At 36.3% G+C, this 25,715-nt stretch overlaps 1 protein-coding gene across 1 annotated transcript in view; it reads left to right on the forward strand.

The window, feature by feature from the left end:
• The window catches only part of LOC106882859 (trafficking protein particle complex subunit 9), a 108,399-nt gene that overhangs the window by 70,133 nt on the left and 12,551 nt on the right, over nucleotides 1–25,715 (forward strand). Inside the window, exons 16-20 of the mRNA XM_014933664.3 lie at nucleotides 8,124–8,261; nucleotides 11,071–11,135; nucleotides 20,058–20,200; nucleotides 22,897–23,007; nucleotides 25,443–25,602. Coding sequence (XP_014789150.1) covers nucleotides 8,124–8,261; nucleotides 11,071–11,135; nucleotides 20,058–20,200; nucleotides 22,897–23,007; nucleotides 25,443–25,602 — 617 coding nt within the window. The remainder of the gene's footprint in view (nucleotides 1–8,123; nucleotides 8,262–11,070; nucleotides 11,136–20,057; nucleotides 20,201–22,896; nucleotides 23,008–25,442; nucleotides 25,603–25,715) is intronic.

The raw sequence follows: 25,715 nt of genomic DNA on the forward strand, positions 1-25,715 counted from the left end.
AAATTAATCTGATCAACAAAATTTATGAACAAAAAAAAAACACTGTAAGTTGTGTGTGCTTGCTCTACTATATTTGCCACAAGTTGTACCTGCCTGTTGTCTCAGTTACACTTTAATAAGTAGCCTTCTGCTATTATAATTTAGCAGTTTGGGAAAAAGAATTGAGTGAAACCTGATGAATTCTTGAATAACAAGATTGATTTGATTACACAACCCAACTGGTATTTTGTTGTTGAGATGTTTTTACCTGATTTAAACATATTTTTGATATGCTAAAATCCAAAAATGGAATCCATTTGTTACTATCACATCTAGATTTCAATATACCCAAACACCCAATTCTTACAATTTTCCTCAATTTTCAGTAAAAGGTATTGTTTAGCTGTGAAATTTAGTACAAAATGTTGTGATCTTGATGACCAGGAAGTATCATCTGAGCCAGAGAAAGCCACAGATGATCAAGATTACTTTGGTACTGGCTCATCAGTCTCACAGCTACTTGGACCAAAATGAACTTAGTGACATGGTAAGGGACTTGATTAGAGGAAAAAAGCCTTCTTAAAGAAGGCACCAAAGTTACCTATCACACTACGGATGCTGAATTTCCCCCATTCTTCAAAGAAAATGATGAGTTAAGTGCATCACTCAAACATTGAGGGACTACTTCAGAAGATGGGATTAGTGGAATTTGATGCAAGTGATTGGTGCCTTTTAATTGATAGCTCGAAAAGAAGTTTAAAATGCATTCTGCTTTGTAATGGAAATATATTGGCGTCTATTCCAGTTGCTCACTTTACAAAACTAGCAGAGAAATATGAAGTCGTGAAAGCAGTGCTAGAGAAAATTAAGTACTACAATCACCAGTGGATGATATGTGTGGACTTTAAGATGGTCAATTTTCTCCTAGGGCACCAAAGTAGACAGACCAAGTATCCATGCTTTTTATGTATGTGAGACAGTAGGGCCAGGGAAAAACATAGAGTTATCAAAGAATGGCCACAGTGAACATTAGTTCCAGGGTTTATGTAGTTGAAGGGCCTTTAGTTCAACTGGGAAAAATCATCCTACCTCCACTCCATATCAGACTTGACATTATGAAGCAGTTTGTTAAAACTCTGGATAATGATGGACCATGCTTTCACTACATGTGCAATACATTTCTCAGTCTGAGCAGTAAAAAGGTAAAAGCTGGAATATTTCATGAGTCTCAAATCAGAAAATTGATGAAAGAAATTTTGTAAATTCAATGAATTGCATTGAAGCGGCAACCTGGAATTCAATTGTAATAGTTGTAAATGACTTTCTGAGCAACAAGAAAGCAGTCAACTATGCCAAAATGTACTGGAGAACTTTCAAAAGTTGGGAGAAAATATGAGCATAAAGCTGCACTGTCTCCACAGTCATCTTGATAAATTCTCTGGAAACTTTGGTGACTTAAGTGACATGCAGAAGGAACGTTTTCATTAGGACACCAAATCATCATCATCATCGTTTAACGTCCGCTTTCCATGCTAGCATGGGTTGGACGATTTGACTGAGGACTGGTGAAACCGGATGGCAACACCAGGCTCCAGTCTGATTTGGCAGAGTTTCTACAGCTGGATGCCCTTCCTAACGCCAACCACTCAGAGAGTGTAGTGGGTGCTTTTACGTGTCACCCGCACGAAAACGGCCACGCTCGAAATGGTGTCTTTTATGTGCCACCCGCACAAGCCAGTCCAGGGGCACTGGCAACGATCTCGCTCGAAAATCCTACAGGAGCCAGTCAGGCGGTACTGGCAACGGCCACGCTCAAAATGGTGCATCTCATGTGCCACCCGCACAAGAACCAGTCCAGGGGCACTGGCAACGATCTTACTTGGCTTGCCGGGTCTTCTCACGCACAGCCCATTTCCAAAGGTCTCGGTCCGTAGTCATCGCCTCGGTGAGGCCCAATGTACGAAGGTCTTGCCTCACCACCTCAGCCCAGGTCTTCCTGGGCCTACCTCTTCCACGGGTTCCCTCAACTGTTAGGGTGTGGCACTTTTTCACGCAGCTATCCTCCTCCATTCTCACCACATGTCCATACCAGCGCAATCGTCTCTCTTGCACGCCACAACTGATGCTTCTAATGTTCAGCTTTTCTCTCAAGATACTTACACTCTGACGGGTATTCACATTGACATTACACATCCAACGGAGCATACTGGCTTCATTCCTTGCGAGCTTACGTATGTCCTCAGCAGTTACAGCCCATGTTTCACTGCCATGTAGCATGGTTGTTCGTACGCATGCGTCATACAGTCTGCCTTTTACTCTGAGTGAGAGTCCCTTTGTCGCCAGCAGGGGTAAGAGCTCTCTAAACTTTGCCCAGGCTATTCTTATTCTAGCAGCTACACTTTCAGCGCACCCACCCCCACTACTAACTTGGTCGCCCAGATAGCGGAAGCTATCGACTACCTCTAGTTTTTCACCCTGGAATGAGATAGAAGTTGTTTCCTGTTTGTTTGCAGTCTTTATTGCACCTGAACATCTGCCACAAACAAAAACTAACTTGCTAGTTAACCTGCCTTTGATGTTGCTGCACCTCTTATGTGTCCATAGCTTGCACCGGGTACATCTTATAGAGTTACTACCTACTCCTTTTCTACATACTGAGCAGGGCCATCTACCTGAAGGGGTTTGTGTTTTATCTACCTTCCTACTTATTAGGATTTTGGTTTTAGCTAGGTTGACTCTAAGGCCCTTCAATTCTAGACCTTGCTTCCACACCTGAAACTTCTCCTCTAGTTCTGATAGTGACTCCGCAATTAGGGCAAGGTCATCAGCATAGAGGAGCTCCCAGGGGCAACCTGTCTTGAACTCCTCTGTGATTGCCTGGAGGACTATGGTAAATAATAGGGGGCTGAGGACGGAACCTTGGTGGACCCCTACCTCTACCCGGAATTCATTGCTGTACTCATTTCCAACCCTCACCTTACTGGCCGCATCTCTGTACATGGCTCGCACAGCTCTCACTAGCCATTCTTCTATCCCAAGTTTTCTCATTGACCACCAGATAAGGGATCGGGGGACCCTGTCAAAGGCTTTCTCCATGTCAACGAAAGCCAGGTACAGAGGTTTATCCTTGGCTAGGTATTTCTCTTGCAACTGTCTCACTAGAAATAAGGCATCAGTAGTGCTTTTACCTGGCACGAACCCAAACTGCATCTCATCTAAATTGATTCGCTCCCTAATTAGTTGGGCTATGACCCTCTCTGTAACTTTCATAACCTGATCTAACAGCTTGATGCCTCTGTAATTATTTGTATCTAAAGCGTCCCCTTTACCTTTGTAGCAGTTGACTATGATGCTGCTACACCAGTCATAGGGTATGACTCCTTCGTGTATCACCTGGTTCGTAATACGGGTGACTAGGCTCAATAAAACAAAGTTTATCAAAGCAGATCAGACATGCATATGATAGCAGACTATTACTGGAACTTGGCTCGTAATCTTCAGCACTCAATAAAACCATTCAAATATAAATTCATAGGAAATTAGGTATAAGCAATGCTGTAATTTGTCTGTAAGAATTTAAAGATTTTTATTAGTTTTTTGGTTGAATTTTAAGAAAACATTCTGGTTTTGAAGAAAAACTAATTTCTGTGTATGTTTGTATATTATGCTACCTTGTTCCGCGTGACCTGTTTTACTGAAAAAAACAAAAAAAACAATGAAATTCTATAGATCCAGTATCTTAAAACTTGGATATGATTGTAATAAATGGATGTCCATTTCAGGTTGTGTGTATCAAAAAATTCATTTTTGACAAATCTTAACTGAATGTCACTTTGTATGGTGGTACGTGTAAAGCATCAACTGAGAATGGTTGATTGATCCACTGTGTCTCTACCTGCTGAAAGTTGCTCTGACTGAAGCTACCCAACAAGAAAATTGAGAACAGATATTTAAATTACATAGTAGAAACAAGACTGGGGAATCTCAATCTCATATGTCCAACATATGGCTCATGGGTCAGATTCTGCCTTTGACACTCTTTATTCCAGCCACCATCTCAATTTTTTTTTTTAACAAAAGTCATTACTTTTTTGTAATTTTAAAAATATTCTATAATTTGTGTGACACCAGTATCTGCCATGACTGCAGTTTTACTTGGCTTGATGGGTCTTCTTCTCAAGCATGGCATAATGCCAAAGGTCTCGATCATTCATTATTGTCTCTGTGAGGCCCAAAGTTCAAAGTTCATGTTTCACCACCTTGTCCCATGTATTCTTGGGTCTACCCCTACCATAGGTTCCCTCCACAGTTAGAGATCAGCACTTCTTTACACCACTGTTCTCATCCATATGCATCACATGACCAAACCAGCACATTTGTCTCTCTTGCATATCACATCTGATGCTTCAGAGAGAAAAAAGGGATTAAAAATCCAGGCAGATATCTACAATGCACTCAGTTTTAAATGAATTTGGTTAACTACATCTAACAATCAGATACCAATAAATGCAAGTAGAAAACACATCCAAGGTAATTCCTCATATACAAGTAGAAGAATTTCAAGAAATTCAGAGTATTAGCCAACAAAACTTTGTATGGAGAAAATCACTAGGCTGACAATTGTCTCAATTGTGTTAACATATTTAGACATAGAAAATATCATTAAAATTGATATTTCTGAAAATACATGTTAACATGTTCTCAAGGCAATTCAAAATTAGTTTTATTCAAAGTGAACTAAGGGAACATTTCCAGTACACAAACACATACAAAAAGAACGCTAAGAAGAAATATAATCTAAGAAAGTCTATTTTTCTATTCAACTCTTTGTAATGTCAGTGGATAATGAAAGATTAAAAAATAAACATAAGAACTCTGTTATGACAATTAGAAACATAGAGATTTTACACCACAACAATTACCTGTTTATCAAATATAGTAAACTTTTTTAGAAAAATTATGCTTATATAACATGAAAAGCAATTATAATTAAGAACTGAAATGTTTAAATGCCTTTCAAAATTTGTGGCAGCATTTCATTGTAAAAGTTTCATTAAAATTTAATAAAATTAATTTAGAAGTAATTATATAGTACATTTTTTCAAGGCAAAGATCACATGTAGAATTGCCAATATTGTATGATGGTGTATAAGTAATAATGGACCACTTTAAATAATACTTAATGTTTTTATCTATTAAATCCCAAATGCATTAGTAAGTGCATTTGGGATTTGTAGAATTAGCTTTTCTTCTATACTTAAATGAATGAGAAGGATTATGAAATCTTGATTTCCAAATTGCAGCAGATGAACCTATGTAATAATAATACTTACAATCCCCTATTATTACCTTACACTGATATACTACATTTTTACTTAAACACTGATTTTCTAAAGAGCAGACAAATTTGTTTTTACAATTACGCAGACAATTATTCACTTGTATTTGGTACTTGTGGTTAAAAGAATTGTTACCAGTCCTCTCAGAATTAGGTGTTAAAGTAGGATTATTATATTGTAATTAATATTAAAACTAGGTGTTAACATAACTGTATTATTAGAATCAGAATTACTTTTACTTAAAGAATTGAAATGCAGTTCACAATGCACATTATTGATTTTACTCCTGTTCATAGATTTTGAATTGAGATATTCCCTGATTTTCTGTTTATTGTGTGCTGCTATAATCTCAGCTAAATTTGTAGTGGTTGATTACAAAAACTTTATACTATGGCCATTAAATAATTTCCCATATTTACTTGAAGGTGGGAAATACTTATCTAGTGCAGCAAAAAATTTTCGAGAAATATTGGTGGCTATTGAATATGTAAATGGTGCATTATATCAAATAATATTCTTTCTGTTATTTATATATATGCTTTTCTTAGTATTAACATTATTAATTTTGGATTTTTTCCTATTGTAATTCTTATTAAATTTATAAATGTTATTGCTATTATTATTATTATCAAAGTTTATATCAACCATATATTTACTATCTACAGCATTAAATCTATACTTTTCAATAATGAATTCATGTTCAATATTTGTATCATTATTCTTATTTCTTTTATTTAGCTTAGTTAAAGAAGAATGCCTGCTGCATTTATTTCTATCTTTATATTTATTTTATTACACTCACTATGAAAGTCTATCTTATTGAATATTCTATCATTTCTGGGAATTTTATTATTATTTTGATTCTGGATATAGGAAATTTTGTTTTTATATCCAGCTTCAAATAATGCATGGTTATAGTAATTTTGATTTTGTTTAAATACATCCTCATTAACTGAAAGCCTCAAAATATGAGTAGTTTTTTTTAATGATAGAATTTATGATGCTTCTTGGATGATTAGAATTTTTATTTATATACCTTAAGCACTTATTTGGTTTTTGATAAGGTTGGTATAGTCCAGTACTTAAATCTAGATTGACATCAAGGGAATTAACCTGAGTATAATCATTTTCGATTGAGATAGAGTGACCAAGATGTTTAAAGAATTTGGAAAGATTGTTTTCTGGACCTTTCTAAATTAACCTTATTGGTTTTATATATAGTGAATAGAGTGTCATCTCTATATAATGCACCTTCTAGTTCAGGAAATTCACAATGTATACAATTTAGAATATAAATATCCATTAAATCAGTTACTTGAGCCAAGTCATTGGAACCCATAGTAATTTTGAAATAATGAGGGTTATCAGTTCTACATAGCTGTTAGTATTATACTGACTTCATGTTTGGATAAATCAGAATTCTTCATAGTAAAACTTAAGTATTTATCCAGTAGGATAGGTTTGATGGATGTGTAATAATTAGATATATCCAGCTAAATGAATTTAGTGTTTTTTTTATCGATAATATTAATACTAATGGCTAGGAAAACTATAATTGAATTCATTTTGACATTATTATGGAGTCCAATGACTTGGCTCAAGTAACTGATTTAGTTGGTCTTTATATTCTTAATTGTATACATAGAGAATTTCCTGAATTAGAGAATGGATTATATAGAGATGACACTCTATTCACTATATATAAGTTCAATAAGGTTAATTTAGAAAGGTCCAGAAAAAAATCTTTTCAAATTCTTTAAACATATCAGCATGACCGCACCAGCATGACCGCAGCCACTTGGCTGAAACACATAAATAAATAAATAAATAAATATCAGTCTTTGTATCTAGATTGAAAATGATTATACTAAAGTTAACTTCCTTGATGTTACTCTGGATTTAAGTACTGAGCTATACCAACCTTATCATAAACCAAATGGGTGCTTAAGGTATGGGAATAAAAATTCTAATAATCCAAGAAGCATCATAAATTCTATCATTAAAAAAAAAATCTACTCATATTTTGAGGCTTTCAGTTAATGAGGATGTATTTAAACAAAATCAAAATTACTATAACTATGCATTATTTGAAGCTGGATATAAAAACAAAATTTCCTATATCCAGAATCAAAATAATAATAAGATTTCTGGAAATGATATTAGGTAAGTTAGAGCTTAATGGTGAGTGTAATAATAATAAACATATAGAAGTAAATGCATCAAGCAATCTTTTTCAACAAAGCTAAATTAAAGAAAGAAGAATAATGATACAAATGTGAATGGTAAAAAATAAGTATTGAAGATAATTTATTATTAAAAACTCTAGATACTAAATATATGGTTGGTATGAACATAAAAAAATAATAATTTCAAATTTTGGCAAGAGGCCAGCATTTTTGGAAGAAGCCCAACATCTCCCTCAGGACCAAAACTTTGAATGCAAACTTTGTTAACATCTTGTATTCATTACTTTCCCTATTGTTAATACAGTTGTTATAATGTATATTGATTTCTTTATCCACCTACTTGGCCTACATTATGAATAGAGATTTTAGGAATAATTGTCCTTATCTAGCCCTCAAGATTTAGTTTATGCTTCAATTTGGCCTGTGGAATCAAATGAGTTTGACATTCCTGATGTTGATGTTTGTAGATAATTTGGAGTACCAATAACTACTGTTATCTTTAAAACTTGTCAACAGTAGTGAAAACAATATGTACCAAGAATTAGATTAAAAATCTAATCATTCTATAAAATTTTGTAGTGTCTACTTTTTCTTGAGATTTCTGTTTTTCATCTTACAGGTGCTTTACAAAAAGTGGTGCTATGGAACCAGGAAGCTATTAACTGCCAGCTTCCTCTAAAGCCTGATGAATCTACTAATATCCCTGTCAGTCTTAATGGTTATAACTATTTCAATTCAGACTTGGATTACTCTGACGGTATGAACCTTTGTCATTTATTGGGTAAAGAAAGATATATCAGGCTGAGTAAAAAGTAAGCAACATTTTGAAACATGAAATTCATTACAATATATTTCAACAATGTAGAAATTTTATTCATCAAAGTAAGTACCATTGCAATCAACACATTTTTGCCGAGTTACAAGTTTGTTTATTCTGGTAACATAAAAATCTGGAGTTCTGGAGCTGATGAACTCTTTGAATGCACTTTCAGCATTGGTTTGATTTTTGAACTCCTTCTCTCACAGGAAACCATCAAGGTGCTTGAAAAGGTAGTAGTTGGTAGGAGAAAGCTCCGGGGAATAAGTTGGGTAGGGAAGAACTTTGTAGCCAAGTTCCTTCAACTTCTGGAGTGTCATTAGTAAAACATGTGGTCAAGCATTGTCATGAAGAATGATTGGCCATTTTCTATTGACCAGTCTCGGATGGAGGAGTAGCAGTTTTTCGTTCATTTTGGCAATTTCAGGGCAGTATGTTTCTGCAGTAATAGTTTTTCTGGGTTTTAAGAAGTTATAGCGGATGAGTCCAGCAGTACACCACCAAACAGTCACTAAACTTCCATTTTGAAGAGCTCAGGTTCATGGAAGATTTTTGGTGCTTCATTTTGGTTCAATCACTGCAAAGAACGTTTTTTTATTATTGTACAGAATCCACTTTTCTTCGCAAGTTACAATACGGTCAAGAAATGGATTGGTCTGGTTATAGAGAAGAAGCAATGAGCAAATTTCATATCTGCACATTTTCTGATTTTCATTCAAATCATGTGATACCCATTTGTTGAGCTTCTTTGATTTTCTAATTGCATGCACATGGTTGCAGGCAGTTTTCTGGCTAACTTGAAGTTCTTTTGCCAGTTCTTGAGTAGTTTTACGTGGACTTTTCTCAATGACGGTCTTTAATTGACCGTCATGGATGGCAGATAGGTGTCCACTATACTCACATTCTTCAAGGCTCAGGTCTCCACTGTGATATCGTCTAAACCATTTTCGAGCTGACCAATCACTGGTCAATTCCTCACCAAATGTTTCATTGATATCACAGGCAGTATCAGCTGCTTTACGTCCTTTTTTGAAGTTGAACAGCAAAGTTGCTTGAATAACGCCCTTTGACAGTTCCATTTCAGATGATTGTAACAATGGTGAAAAAGATATCAACGTTAATTTATCGATGCATTTGGGCAAGTCTGTGTCTGTATTATCAGACAATTGCAAAAAAATGTTTTAACAAAATTCAAAACTCTGCACAAATCTGGTACAAATTCTTCATGGTTCAAAACGTTGCTTACTTTTTACTCAACCTGATAGAATTGGCCTTTTGTCAGGTGGAGCAAAGAGGTATATAAATTGATGGAGGAACAAGTGATATTAAGTGCAGGTTGTGCTATAGGGTAATTCTTGGAGTAGTTTCATTATAAGTAAATAGCCCTAGTGTGTTCTTTCTCTGTTGAAGGTAGTAGGATGCGATAAGGTGATCTGCTATTTCTAACAAGTCATGTGACCATATAAAGGCTTTCCCATTGGCTCACAAGCTGATGTTTAGGGTGGTTAAAGAGTCTGAATTGGTGTTGAAGGTGAAAAATGTTGTGTTGATAGTTAGTATGGCTCCACGAGATTGTATTTTGTGGGTACTGATCACAAGACCAAATTTGCTATGACTGAATTCAAATGATCTAAAAATGAGAATGCTGAAAGCTTGAGAAACAATTTACAGAAAACCAAATTTTGAAATATTTTAGGAAAAAATAAAGTGAAAAATAGTTTTAAAAGTGAGCTTATTGCATCATGTTTACTTTTATTGTGCTATACCAGAATAACAAAGGTGAGGTATGGTGAATATAGTTACACAAAAAAATATTTAAAAAGTGTGTTGCAAGGATATGATATCAGACATAAGTGAAAATCGAAATAATTTATTTATTGAATACTTCTATTCTTTAAATTTCCTCATTATTTGTTTTCTTTTCTTATTATTATATAAACATAGACGTATCAAACGATTGAAAGACTGAAGTATTGCTGAGTAATAGCAAAGGGAAATAATCAAGTGCATGAAGCTATCAAAATTCAAACTATTAATTACTATTTTATAGTTTCAAAAATAGTAAATAATAATAGAATTTAAAGAACAAAGTATTCATTAAATAAACTACCTAAGTTTTCACTTATGTCTTTGATATTATATCCCTACAATTTACTTTGATAGTTATTTATTCATGTTGCTGTTCCTTTGTTTTATTTGAGCTGTAACACTAAGTTACACTGAGGTCAGCTTTGCTTTTCATCTTTTTGGGATCAATGAAATCAGTAACAGTTGAACACTGAGGTCAATATAATCGACTAGCCCTTGGTTTTTATGGGTTTTTTTTCCATGAACAGCCTTCGAATATCTCCTCCCTACTAAGGATTGCATGTTGTTAATTTTTCTTTTTTATGCTAAACTTGTTTATACACAAACCCTCACAACAATACATGTTCAATCTTCTCGTGTTTGTCCTTATGATCCAAACCCATATACTGGACAAGCTAAGTGTTGAGCTGAGCTGAAAAATCAAGATTAGAGTATGATTTATTGATATAATACATTCAGTACTTATAGCTATTGACACGACTAACAAACCACAAACTTCATCTTACACCTCCTTTGATGTGATATAATGATCTGGTTTCAATTGCTGGCTGTAAATATCTCCATTCACTTACATAGTTGGTGCTCCTCAGAAAGGCAACTACTCTGAATTTCATCAGCCATCTGTTTCTCTATTAACTTCCTCCCACTTTCTATTTTTCAGCATCCAGCTTCACCCCAACACATTCCAACACTGCCACTTCCAAGAGCAGTACTGCTCCAAAGAAGGTAAATGTTCTTCATATTCATGTTGCTGTTGTTGTTACACTCTGATTGTCAACATTGTTATTGTCATAGTTACCATGGTGATTGTTGCTGTATGTAATATGATTTTTGATTGTTGTCATAGTTGTTGCTGCTGTGGCAACTGTTGTGATAAACATTACTGCAGATATAATATGTTGTGCTGAGTGCACCTGAGCACTATGTTAAGGGTACAAAGGTCTATAGAATACTCAGCCACAGGGAATTGATCAAACAACAGAAACACTCATAAATCAATGAGTGAATTCTTCATATATAGATAATAATATTACATATAGACACAAGCATGAGTGTGAGGTTAAAAAGTTTGTTTCTCAAGCACATAGTTTCAGGTTTAATTCTATTGTGCAGAACCTTGGACAAGTGTTTTCTTCTATGAGCCAAGACCAATCAAACTCTTGTGAGTGGATTTGGTAAACAGAGAGACTAAGAAAAGTCTATCATATAAATATGTCTATCATATAAATATAACCAGCCTTGTTAGCTATGCGGATGACACAAAAATCTCTCAGAGTTACAGAACCCAGAAAATATTGTGCTCCTGCAACAAAAATTGGATGCAATATACAGATGAGCTAAGGACAATAACATGCAGTTTGATACTGAAAAATTCCAAACTCTGCTCTACCAGGACGCAAGCCTGAATGAAATGCAGACAGGATACCCTGGCCTCGGAGGGATTGCAATCTCTGAAACAAAATCAGTGCATCACCTGGACATTGACATGAGTAATGATGCGTCTTTCAAAATGCATATTACTAATTTGGTAATAAAATGCAGACAGCTAGCAGTTGGATCCTGTGAACTTTCAGAATGTCTCATTCTGAACAGGAAATCATGATGATCCTCTGGAGGACATATGTCCTGAGTCACTCCCAACTATGGCCACCACACAGTACAAAATTAACAGTGAAACTTGAAACAATCCAGAGAAGCTACATAAAGAGAATTATCTCAATGCAATGTGTCAGCTCAGCTAATGGGAAAGGCTGAAAATGTTACAACTCTACTCCTTTGAACTAAGTGGGAAAAACTTTTGCCCTGATGTAATCACCTATGAACTATTTCACTCACCTATGAAGCACAGATGCAAGGATGCATTGAAACAACAGTAGTGTTTTGAATAAAGAATCTCATTAATTGCATTTTCTGTCATTTATCTGTCTATATTTGTATGTATGTATGTATGTGTGTGTAAAAACAAATATATTTAAATTCAGTCTTTTCTTGGAAATGTGAATCTTCATATATAAAAAAATTACACTGTGGAGATTCTTCCCCACAAACAATGGATTTTTATAATTTTATTATGGGTAAGAATTGAAACAATTGTATGTAATTTATATTTAATATTTATTATTTATCATATTATGTTATATTATTATAAGAATATAACATAATATAGTATTATGCTAATAAATTTTGAATTTTGAATTGGCAATTGTTATATATATATCCATTTTCTATTTGTTTTTATAAATTTAATATATACCCATGTAATTTGTAAGGTTTTCTCTGCAAAATTGGGTATTTAACAGTGGAGCCAGTGAAAGATTGGATGTTTTTATCCCTATTTTCCTTGGATTTAATTATATGTGCGTGTGTATATATGTGTGTATGTATATATGTGTGTATGTATATATGTGTGTATGTATATATGTGTATGTGTGCGAGATCGTACTGAGTTGCTTTTGGCTGCCAGAATCTCAAGCTACAAATAATCATACTGTGATGGGATAGGAGAGTTTTTCTACTGTAATATTATGGATAGTGTTAGCATAGTTACTAAACACTAAGTCCAATGTATTTTTGTTGAATCTTGTTAGCACAAGCACAAGTTGGGACAGGTAAAATTTGCTCATGAATTCAAAAAGTAATTCCCCTGCTGCTCTCTCTGGGATTGAAATGCACACACTTGTCTTCAAGGTGTGAGTAGACCAGTCAACACCGGAAAGATCAAAGTCACCCATTATTAAAACATTATCAGATTGGCACTGTTCAATGAAAGACTTAATATTCATGAGGCAATCTTTGAAATACATTAGTGGCACTTGGGGTGACCTGTGGAGCCTACTTATTGCTAAATCATTAGTTTTGTTATACACAGATACTGATTCACAGTGAAGAATGAGATGTGTACCTGCACTAAATGAGTTGTGTAGGAAAATAGCAACTCCTCCCTTTCTTCTACCAGTGCGGTTTGCACGAATGATTGTATAATTCCTCATCTTTATTACAGCTTCCAAGTGAGAGTTGTTAAAGTGAGTCTCAGTAAGAATGAAGAAAGGAATGAGATAAGGGTGGCTTGAAACCCAATCTTGGATGAACTGAATCTTCCAGATTTTTGAATTGAAGGATGGATTGATGCTTGTGCATTTAACAAAAATGTTGAGACTGGAGTAGTGCTCAAAAGAGACTTATGGCTTATTGTCAGCAAGGAGGGCAATTTTTGCGCTGAGATAGTGATAGGAGCTGGTGCTCTGTGATGGCCCATATACTTTTCTGGATTTCTTTTGCTAGGTTCCGCATAGATAAAAAAGAAGAAGAATGTACCTGGTTAGGGAAAGTTTGGTGGCTGTAGTTGTGGCTGACAGTTTTGTTGGTTGTTTGACTTGTTTGTCTTCCTACTGGATGTTCTCCAGTTTCCTGAGTTGGTGGAGAAATTCCTTCCAGGGCTGTTGTTTTTGTTTTGCTTTTTGTCTTCTTAGTACTATAAACTGTGGGAAAAGGAGACGCCAGCACTGGCATATTACCTGGGATTTAGTGCCTCACTCCACCCTGCATAGCTTCAGTCCAGTTGTACTGTATGTTACACTGTACAATGTCATATGTTTTCCAGTACGTTGGGTGGAGGATGGGGCTGACTCTGTGACCTCTCCTTTGTGACATCAGTTTGTAATTCATTCTTGTTTACTGTAATTACTTCTGTATTTTTAGTTTCCCCCATAAAGAAAACAGCTGACTTTGGAAGATCCTTCTGTGTTTTGCTCAGAGGACTCACACTTAGGCTCCATTGATTTTGTTGTTACTCTTATTGTTGCTGTTGTTCATGTTGTCCTTTGTGTTGTCACTGCTACTTTCGTTGTTTTACTCTGCTATATTTGTTGTTGCAGTGTTACTGGTGTTGGTAGTGGAAGAGTCAGTGTTCCTGTAAATACTATCGTTGCTTTTTGTTGTCATTATTCCCTCCTGCTGAACCTGTGATGACTGTGGTGGCATTGAAACTCTTAGCACAGGATACATTTTATGTCCTGCAGATCAATCTAGGCAATGACTTCCCCAAGACGTCAAGTTAAGCTGTAGAGACTTTAGTGATTGCTTAAACTTATCCTTATACCCAAGGACAGGTCTTCCTTTACCATGGTATCCCTCTACTTGTTGGCCATATAAAAGAACTTTTGGAATGTGGTCATTTTTCATTCGAACATGTCCTATCCATCTGCACTGAATTCTCAGTAGCATACTTTAGATACTGGAGATATCACATTTTTCTAAGATTTTTGACATTTGATATCTCATCTTGCCATTTTATGTTGCAGATATTGTGCGGACAGCACATGTGAAAGACTTCAAGTTTTGTTGTATGTCTAGTAGGGAGTTCATGCTTTTGCATGTATACAAGATTTCTATACACTTATTTTAGTTATCACACTGACACTATGTTCATCCCACAAATAATAGCAAAGTTTTCCAAAAGCTTTTGTAGTCTTAGGTGTTCTAACATTGATTTCATTATCAAGAGTACTCTTAAAGTTTACTCTTAAAGTTTACTGTGCTTCTAAGATATTTAAATGACCTGACCCATTTGAGTGGCTTGTTGTCAATCATTATGTTTGAAGGATGAAAGGTCAAGTCAACCTTGGTGGAATTTGAATTCAGGACATAGCGACAAGCAAAATACCACTAAGCATTTTGTCCAACGTGCTAACAATTCTGCCAGCTCGTCACCTAATGTATTATAATAATAATAATAATAATGATGATTTCAAATTTTGGCATAAGGCCACCAAATTCGGGTGAGGGATAAGCCGATTACATTGACCCCAATATTCAACTAGTACTTATTTTATCAACTCTGAAAGGATAAAAGACAACGTCAACCTTGATAGCATTTCAAGTCAGCATGTAAAGATAGACAAAAATGCTGCAAAGCATTTTACCCGGCATACTAATAATTCTGCCAGCTCACCACCTTAATAATAATAATAATAATGGTTTCAAATTTTGCCACAAGGGCAGCAATTTTGGGGGAGGTGGGGATAGTCAATTACATCGACCCCAGTGTGAAACTGGTGCTTATTTTATCGACCCCAAAAGGATGAAAGGCAAAGTTGAACTTGGCGGAATTTGAGTGCAGAATGTAATGGCAGACAGAGTACTGCTAAGCATTTTGCCCAATGTGCTAATGATTCTGGCATCTTACTGCCTTAATAATAATAATAATAATAATAATAATAATAATGAATACAGAGGACCAGTGGCTGACAGATACAGAAAACAGCTGGCTATGGATGAGACAGATACAGAAGACTGGTGGCTATGGATGAAGAGGAGTGACCTGAAGATAGAGACAGAAGCAACCATATGCGCAACTCAGGAATAAGCATTAAGGACCAACTATATGACGTGCAGACTAGACAACACTACCAATAGCAACAAATATAGAATGTGTGGTAAGAGGGGGTGAAATGGTATGGCACATTGTTAGAAAATGCCCCAAATTGGCACAACACGAATACAAAAGATGTCATGACAATGTGGCAAGAACAATCCATTGGGAGTCTACAAAGAGCAAAGACGTGGTATGAGCAAACCCCAGAAGGAGTCACCGTAAATGAAAATTGCAAAATCTTGTGGGATGCAATGATTCAGTGTGATCACCTAACCAGACATCAGAAACTGGACATTGTTGTGGTGAATGAAAAAGAAAAAAACACATATGATAATCAATATAGCATGCCCAGGTGACAACAGGATCAATGTGAAAGAAGAAGAAAAAATAAACAACTATGACGATTTGAAGTGGGAAATACGAAGGTTGTGGTCAAGGGAGAGAGTAGACGTGATACCAACAGTAATTGGTGCACTTGGAAGTATCAGCACTCAGCTACCAACAGGGCTGAAAAAGATTGGTGCAAGTGTGAAAGTAGAACACCTACTAAAATCAGCATTGCTTGGAAGTGTAAGAATTCTTCGCAGGGTTCTAGAGGCATGACCAGTAAACAAGTGTCACCTTAGTCTGCTCTGGCTGCGGACACCCTGGCACTTTCTGTCATACCCAGCAAAATAAGCTGTGAGTTTTCATATAATAATGATGATAATAATAATAATATTTTGAAGCTAGCTGCATGATTCGTTTGTACGTAATATTTTCTCATCAATGTTGGAGGTGCTCTCTCTTTCTCTCTCTCTCTGTCTCTCTCTCTCTCTCTCTCACACACACACACACACACACACACACTTCAGAATGGTGCAGTGACTTAGAATATCCCAACATTATTTTTCTGTTTTAGCTTGGTTCTATCACCACTGCTTGGACTAATGTTTTCAAATGCTGATTACATTATATCTTTTATAAATATTTTTAATTTCTTTTTTTCTCTTCCTTATCAATGTGAGAGACTTGCATGCATGTCTTTAAATTTTTTCCTTGTCAGTGTTAGAAACTGCTTGCATGTCTTTACAGATACATTTTCATTCTTTTCTTCTTTTCCTCATCAACATTAGAATGTTGCCTGCATATCTTAATAGGTATATTTAACCCCATAACAATGATCTTTTTTTATCAAGCAACTAGGTTGCATTGACGGTAATCATCTCAGCTGAGATCAGCAGTTAGTGCATGACGATGATTTGGAGTATATTTGCATCATCCACTTTAACCAGTTTATGGCGCATGGCAACAGTAATCATGCTGATTGAAGTCAACACTCAATGCAAGATAATGTCCAGCAAATATTTATGTCAACTGCTTTAGTGCAAGTACTGTTTATTTACCTAAACTGTATCCCTGTGCAGGGCACTCATGTAGTGTTATTCCTGAATAAGATAACTTGACAGTACAAGTCAGATCAACTTCATGTATTTACAATCACTTAAATTCAAAAATTGACTTTAGTGTGGCAGAGTTCAAAACAGGGTACCACACACAGTGGTATATTACATTGTGAACAATGGTATCTAGTTTCCTTTACATTTCCCTTTTTGCTTTACATACTGTGTATCTCTTTGAAGCCTTAGTTTTCTTGGAGGTGGGGGAAAACAGTTGTAGAAAATGTCCACATCCCTTCACCATGCAGTGAAGAGAGAGTCTGATGTGGGGACATCCACACATTCTGTACTTTGGCAGGTCTGATGCTTCTATCATTTCATGGAACAATAGATTCCTGAATGTCAATCCATCCCCCATACCGCTAAGCATCTGCCAAATGAAATGTGAGTTCACAATACGCATGGCAACTATATACAAGAAAATGTTTTTTGTATCACTTCACAAATTTTCTCACTGATTTTGTGTCATCACCAGCTGATACTCAGTTTCATTATGACATTACCGTCTGCATTGTGTCCTTCATGCTTGCAGAAGACATTGTGGATAGCATGCAGACGTTTTTCTTGTCACACCAGACTAGAGTGAGAATGCCACTATCAGCGCATCGTTATGCTGTTTCCCCCTTTCAAAGTTTTATCTTGTGAAGATCAGGCAGCATGTTTTTCCTGTGCATCTTCACAGTCCCACAGGCATCAGTCCTCTTTGCCTACAGCTGCAGGAAGAAATCTGGACTGGAAAAGCAATTGTCCACATAAACATTGTAACCTTTGTCAAACAAGTTTTCATTCAGCAACAACACTACGTTAGTTGACACTAGAAAATCCAGTCTGTCCTGACCAGTGTAAATTTTGTAATTCCACATATACCCACAGGCTCTGCCAGTTGACTGGCATACTTTATAAACCTTGACTGCAAAGTGGGTGGGTTGTATTGTTTGATTTGGAGCCTTCCCTTGAATTTCCACAAACTTTTAGCCATACAAATGTGAGTGGGGACATACACCATTCTGTAATTTTCAGCCACTTCATCAACAACAGGATGTATTTTGTGCAGCCTGTCATCCTGGTTCTTGCCTGAGTTGAAATGTACATTTCGAAGAAGTGCCAAAAATTGATCATGTGGCATCATTTCCAGAAAGAAAGGCACAACATAGTTGGATCCCAATTCCAATATGACACCAGGCTCAGTTTCTTCATGATGCCCATCAGTATCAGCAGAGTAAGCAACTTTGATTTTGTCCCCAGTGGTTGGAAACCAATCACTGCCATGGCCAGGTCTGGTTTTCAGCAAAGTAGCATATATTCTGTCTGCTATATATTGGAACATTTCATCTGTCAAAAACTCGTGGAAGATTTCCAGTGGTGAACTTCTTTGTTTAAGGTTTGCCTTTGTGCTAAGCGCAACAGTAAACCCATGCCATTTGATCAAATTGTCTCTTGCTCGCCACATGACATTCTAATGTCCAGGCTCATTCGCTGCTGCTCATCTGTACCTTTGATTCACTGGAAGATCATCATAGCTATCGGAATCATCTGATTCTGAACTAGGAAAATACACACTTTCTGAGTCATCATCTGAACTGGAACAAACAACTGGTGAGGTGGTGGAGCTTGGTGTAGCTTGGCGCAATGACTGTAAATTTGATGAAAAGGTCATGATGATGAAGTTGATGGAGCCGGAGTGGTAGGACATGATGATGAAATTGACAGAACTGGAGTGGCAGGATTGTAAATATTTACATGAAACATCTAATTGGCCTATCAGTTGGCAGGTAGACTGATACTAACTCAGGTAAATCAATTACATCAACCCCAGTGTTTAACTGCTACTTATTTTATCAAGCCCTGAAAGGATGAAAAGCAAAGTCAACCTCAGTGGAATATAAATTCAACATAAAGATGGACGAAATGTCAGCATGCTAATGATTCTGCCAGCTTTCCACCTTAATAATGATAATAATAAACCTTTCTACAATAGGTGCAAGGAAATCTTTTTTTGGTGGAGAAGAGTGGTTTAGTTGATTACACCGACCCCCATACTCAGGTAGTACTTATTTTATCAACCCCAAAAGATGAAGGGCACAATTGATCTCGGGCGTACTTGAACTCAAAATGTAAAGTGTTAGAAATAATAATAATGAAGGGGCATTTCAGGGACAATTTATAATTTGTGTTGGGGTTTACATAAAAAAGTTAGAGGAAGAGGAGTGGAGAGATGAGACAAAAGTACCCTTAGTATACAAAATATGTAAATACGTCAATAATGCAGTCCTCCTCATGTAGGGGAGCCTCCAACTCAAGCCAGTCAAAGAGCCCCACAGATCCAGTATCACCTTAATCAAGAGCCCAAAACACTGAGAACAATACGAGGATGAAATACAAACAAAAATAAGGTTTGCATCAAGAAAAAATGAAATAATAATGCTATATTGCTATAAACTTGCTAGAAATAGTAGCAATATCTCCCTCAAACTGTATCCTAGCATCTTAATGAAATACAAACAACATATCAGGTAATGTAGTTTAGGGTTCACTGTATTGTCAATAGAACAGTCATGATTGAAAAGTTTCTCATCATCTGTCTACACCATTGGAATTAAGCAGGGAATTCTACAGCTACTTAATCTGCTTGCTAGAAAAAGTTGCCATATGTTCATCAAACTATGCAGCCAGCAATGAGGAAACAAAATAGAGTTTGCATCAAACTGATTATGACAACGCTCCACCACATCACCTCTAATAAGTTTCACCCTTAATTTTCCTTTTTTTTTTTTCATCTTCCTGTCATCTTTGCCTTAAATGCCACCTTACCATATTGCTTGGTTTTTGTTTCAGTCTATAGAAGCAACTGTGACAATAAGCTACAGTGGCGGTCCTGGTTATCAAGAGTCTTTCTGCCGCCAATGCGCTATCAGTCTGCACTTTGAGGTCTTACCAACTGTAACAGTGCAACGGTGGGATGTTGTGCCTGGTGGAAGGTAAGAGGCATTGATATATCTCATACTTTGACTACACTGCACTATGTTGTTGCTGTCATCATTACTCTGCCATGGTTGTTGTTGCTGTCATCATTACTCTGCCATGGTTGTTGTTGTGGTGCCTTCTCTCTTTATCTCTTTCTCTTAATTTCTCTCACTTCCTAATTCTTTCTCTGTATCCTCCATCTCTCTCTCTTTCTCATTTTCTCTTTCTCTCTCTCTCTCTCTCTCTCTCATTTTCTCTTTCTCTCTCTCTCTCTCTTTTTCTCTTTCTCTCTCTCTCATTTTCTCTTTCTCTCTCTCTCTCTCTCTCTCTCTCATTTTTCTCTTTCTCTCTCTCTCTCTCTCTCTCATTTTCTCTCTCTCTCTCTCTCTCATTTTCTCTTTCTCTCTCTCTCTCTCATTTTCTCTTTCTCTCTCTCTCTCTCATTTTCTCTTTCTCTCTCTCTCTCTCATTTTCTCTTTCTCTCTCTCTCTCTCTCTCTCATTTTCTCTTTCTCTCTCTCATTTTCTCTTTCTCTCTCTCATTTTCTCTTTCTCTCTCTCTCTCTCTCTTTCTCATTTTCACTCTCTCTCTCTCTCTCTCTCTCATTTTCTCTTTCTCTCTCTCTCTCATTTTTTCTTTCTCTCTCTCTCTCATAATATTTTGTGTGACCCTTTTTTTTCTTTCACTGGTTTGATTTAGAGAAAAGTGCTAGTCTCAGAGGGTATTTACAGGCTCTCTGAGACTAGTAAGATCAATACAGTCAGTGTCCCTCTTAAATAAGTTTATGGTTGCAGGAAAAATCTAAGCAGGAGTGGAATTCCAAAACTTAACATGGGAAAGACTGTCTGGGAACAGTTGTTATTGCATGCTTAAAAGAGTGGGTAATGAGCTCAATATAGTTGATGAAAGGGGGAGAGATGCGTAAGGCTGGAGTACATAAATTAAAATGGCACAATACTAGTCATCCCTGAGGAGCAGAAGCCACATAGTTATAGTAGATAAGGCAGGATGTGTGTAGTCAAGAGGCTGGAATGTGTAAGCAATTGTTCTTTGAATACCATCTAGGTTGTCTTTGTATGCAGCAGTACCACAATCTTCCTAGATATTGGAGCTGCATTTCATTTTGAATGTCATCTGAAATTTGAAGAGCGTTAATAGTTGTTGGTGGGGCTGAAGAATTTTCTGATTCTGTAGCAGAAGACCAGTTTTAGTGATGCAGTTTTCACTATATTGAAGGTGTACTTTCATTATGAGATACCTTCAGTAAAGGTATTTGTTGTGATCTTAAGGTTCAAGTTGTATTATGTTCATATTCATAGGGTGACTGAGGTACGCTGTTACTTTTTGATATGCATGATTATTCTATCTTTGTGTTATTGAAGGAAACAAAATTAGCATGGCCCTATGAGAGAATGTCTTTTGAGGTCTCTGTTTATTGTCTCAATGCAGGTTTGGTGTGAGATATCTAGGTTGCAGGTGGATGACATGCAGGTGCAGATGGTTAGCAAAGAATGCATGTTAGTGGACATTATTGGAGGTGGCAGCTAGTAGGTTATTGATGTACAGCAGTAAAAATATATTTGAGAAATTTTAGATAAAAGGATTGGCAGGTTCTATGTTGTGTACTCCAGCAAGTGAGATATTTGTGGTTTGGGTCTTGTCAGTGAGTCTATTTCTCATTTTTACCTCTAAATGCTACTGTTAATACCTAAAACGATTAAATGTTAAATGTTGTGCACATGCATGAATGTGTGTGCATACACATACACACACACACTCTCTCTCTCTCTCTCTCCGCATATGTTTATGAATATCTGCATGTATATCATCACCTTTTTATACCCCCTTTTCTTTGTGCCATTGGTTGGACACATTCCACATCTTGTTACTCATAACATTCCACATCATGTGAGACCCAGCAACACAGAAAAACACTCAACCTTGTCTTACTGTGTGGACTTGGTGTACTTTATGGTACTCTGATACTAGCAAGGTTGTTTGTGGTTAGGTTAAAGTATCCTTTTTAGTTTGTATCTTATCTTATATATGCACATGCACACACTCCCTCTTCCACACAAACACAAGTTCATATATCTTTATAAACTCACACACATACAAATTCATCTATATATACACACACATATGCACACAAGTACAAGTTCATATATCTATGTAATATCATATGTGTATGTAGAGATGTAGAGGAAGAATGAGTGACTGAAAGTGAGAAGAAAAGTGACGTCAAAAAGGGACTGGAAGAAAGAGGAAATGACGTCACATCAAGAAGCAGTGAATTCAAAACAACCTCTTTCTTACGGATCCGTTGTGAGCAAAGGATGTATGCTGGGAGCAATCGTAGAGTAGTAGTCCTTTCTGGTCAGAGGTTGGGGAGAGCTTACATATGGACACAACTGTGTGGTCCTACTGATTTCCCAAGACCTGGCACTTGGAGGGATTGTCACCAATTGCAACTCAAGGTAAGAGCAACCTTTATTTGTGCCTTACAACAAAGCACATATACACAAAAATTCATATATCTGTATAGACTCACATATGCACACACACACACACACACACACACACACACACACACACACACACACATGTGCACAGGTTCATGAGTTTATACACACTCACACACACATAAGTTCATATGTCTATACACATTTGTATGTAGAGATTCACATGTATATTTCTGTTTGTCTTTTAGTTATGACCGTTGCTTCCTATTATTTGACTTACTGAATCAGTCAGGCCATCAAACTGAGGTACAGTACACTGATGGTGGACACATTATTATTGAGCCTTCACAGTGCAGAAGGTATGATATACATAATAGTTTCAACCATCCACATTCTGAGTTCAAATCTCTCCAGGTCAACTTTATCTTTCATGCAGTTTTTATATTGTTGGAACGTTTGAAAAAGGCATGAATATCACATACTCTAATGTTCTTCTATTTCCCCCTCCCCTACCGACTCTGAGGCCTTATACTTATTAAAGCAAACCGTAAATCATATCAGTTGAACCTGGTGACATTTGAGTTCAAGACTAATTTTATCAATTCAAAATTTTCAAATCATTAATTGTAAACTTCCACTTGTTAATATTAATTAAACATGATAAAGGTAAATATTTCTTAAATCATAGCAGTAATAATATTTATTATAATTGCCATTAATATCTAATAATGTTTATTATGTCATTAATATGTAACAATGTTTATTGTAATGTCCTTAATATATAATAATGTTATTATTATATAGTAAAGATAGCAAAATTTGTACAGTCATTAGAATGTCAGATGGAATACCTTGCTGTTTTTGTTTTGGTTCTCTGAGGTCAGAGCTCAAACCAAACCCAGATCAACTTTGCTTTTCATCCTTTTGGAGTCCATAAGTAAAGTACCAGTCAAGTATTCTCTTTCTCTTTCTCTCTATCTCTCTCTCTCTCTCTCTCTCTCTCTCTCTCACACACACACGCACAGAATCAGCTATATTGCATCTTGAGTAGGGCCATGGGTGATGGTGACTTCCTTACTTCCAGAAATAGAGGACTGTGGAAAGTAATGGTAAACTCTTCTCATAGAAAATCTGTTACTTGTACCATCCAAGAACAGCTGATGTGCAGTGCAGCTTGAAATATAAATCAAAAGAATATCTAATACTAGCAATGTTATTGGAGTAGCAGAATATGTAGAGTAATGTTCAAAATGACTTGTAGTGTTATGTCTCTTTACATTCAAAATTCAAATCCGATCTGGTGATAGTCTTATAAATCTCATTCACATCTGGTAAGACTCAACCTTTTGTAGCCCAGCACCACTTTTTACTGAATTGTGTTTTACAAACATTCATATGATTGGATATTGCTGGCATTTTCTGTTTTGATTAGTCATGGAGCAGAAATGTGACCCCTCTCAAAGATCCTGGCTAAGAGGATCGATGGCTTTGATGAGAGAGCTCTGTGAACATCAGATGATAACATCACACTTCCAACAAAGAACTGCATGCACACACACATCAGCCTGCAGTCACCCACCTCATAGCTATCCATTGCTTGCGCTGGTATGGACATGTCCTCTGTCACCCACTTGATCATCCTACCAGGGCTTTACTCTCATTTGACGCAGCAGCTATGAGCTGGAAGAGGCCTTATGGCAGGCTCCACACCAGATAGCTGGATGTAATAGGGGATGATCTTCAGAGGCTCCACATCACCTTGGAGGATGCAGAGGGGCTGGAATGTGACTTCTAGCAATGGAGAGCACTGGTGGACATGGTTGGCTCTACGCATGATGATGTCTCTGGGACCACTAACCCAGGATGACCCCAGCCTTATCAAGCAAGAGCCTGAAACAGCAGCAAGCAAGCAACTTATTCATTTCCATGGGTTAAAATTGGTAGTAACTGAAAACAAATGACAATGAATAATTTTGTATTTAATTATATAAAATAAATAATTTATTAATGATGAATGTTTATAATACATAAAAAAAAAAGTATTTACAAAAGAGTTGAAAATTAATGTTCAAATGGTAAATTAAAACATTTGCTTGTTTTCCTTCAATTTTTATTAATAATATTCATTAGCAAAGTTATGTTTACAAATTCAGATGGAAAAGAAGCAAACTGTAAACATTGGACCTTGGAAGATCATCAGTTGCATTTCTGATCACTGATAACACAATGTCCCACTTGTATTGTAATTCTAACGGATAAAGAATTTTTTGAAATCTATTTGCAATAAAAATTATTGTGCTTGGTTTAGATATTCTATTTCCAAGAATACTCAGCACCCCCATAACATTCTCCTTGACATTTGCTTCCACCTTGTGAGCTCACAAACACCGCCAATGGGTAATGCTGCCAAAGTTAAGAACTACTGCTTATAGAAACCTTTAATTGACACCAGTACTTGATTGCTACTTTATTTCAGTGATCCTGGATAGATGAAATGCTAAAGTTAACCTCAGCAGGATTTACATTCTGAATGTTAAGAGCCATAACCAAAATACTGTGATATGATATGATTATGCCAGTCTACTGCTATATGTACTCATTTAGGTTAACTTCTATCTTTCCTCCTTCCAGAATTGATGTAAAATAAGTTCCAGTAGTATACTGTAGTCATTTTGATCACCTGCCTCACTTCTTTACACGTTTATATGATGATAATATCTATTTTAATATTGTTAAAATAGCAATTATGATGATGATAATGATATTTTACTCTGTTGTATGATAATTCTTGCAGAATAGGCATTCCATTCACAAGATGTCACTTACCTGAACAGGATGACCAGTGTGTGGTGAAGAAAGCTACTACATGTGATGTTGTGTGTCCTGTGGTTATTGAACCTGTCGATGTATGGAAAATGTACATTTTCAATTGTATTGACATTAGGTGGTCAATTGTATCCTTGAAGAAGAGAACTGAGAGTGCAGTCTGTGTAGGGGGAGGGGGGCAGGTCTGCTGTAGAGCATGAATGTCAATTAGTATATTAATGAAACGTAAGGGCAAGCAATC

This window comes from Octopus bimaculoides, chromosome 25 (assembly GCF_046866305.1).
Source record: "Octopus bimaculoides isolate indiv1 chromosome 25, ASM4686630v1, whole genome shotgun sequence".
Lineage (NCBI taxonomy): Eukaryota > Metazoa > Mollusca > Cephalopoda > Octopoda > Octopodidae > Octopus > Octopus bimaculoides.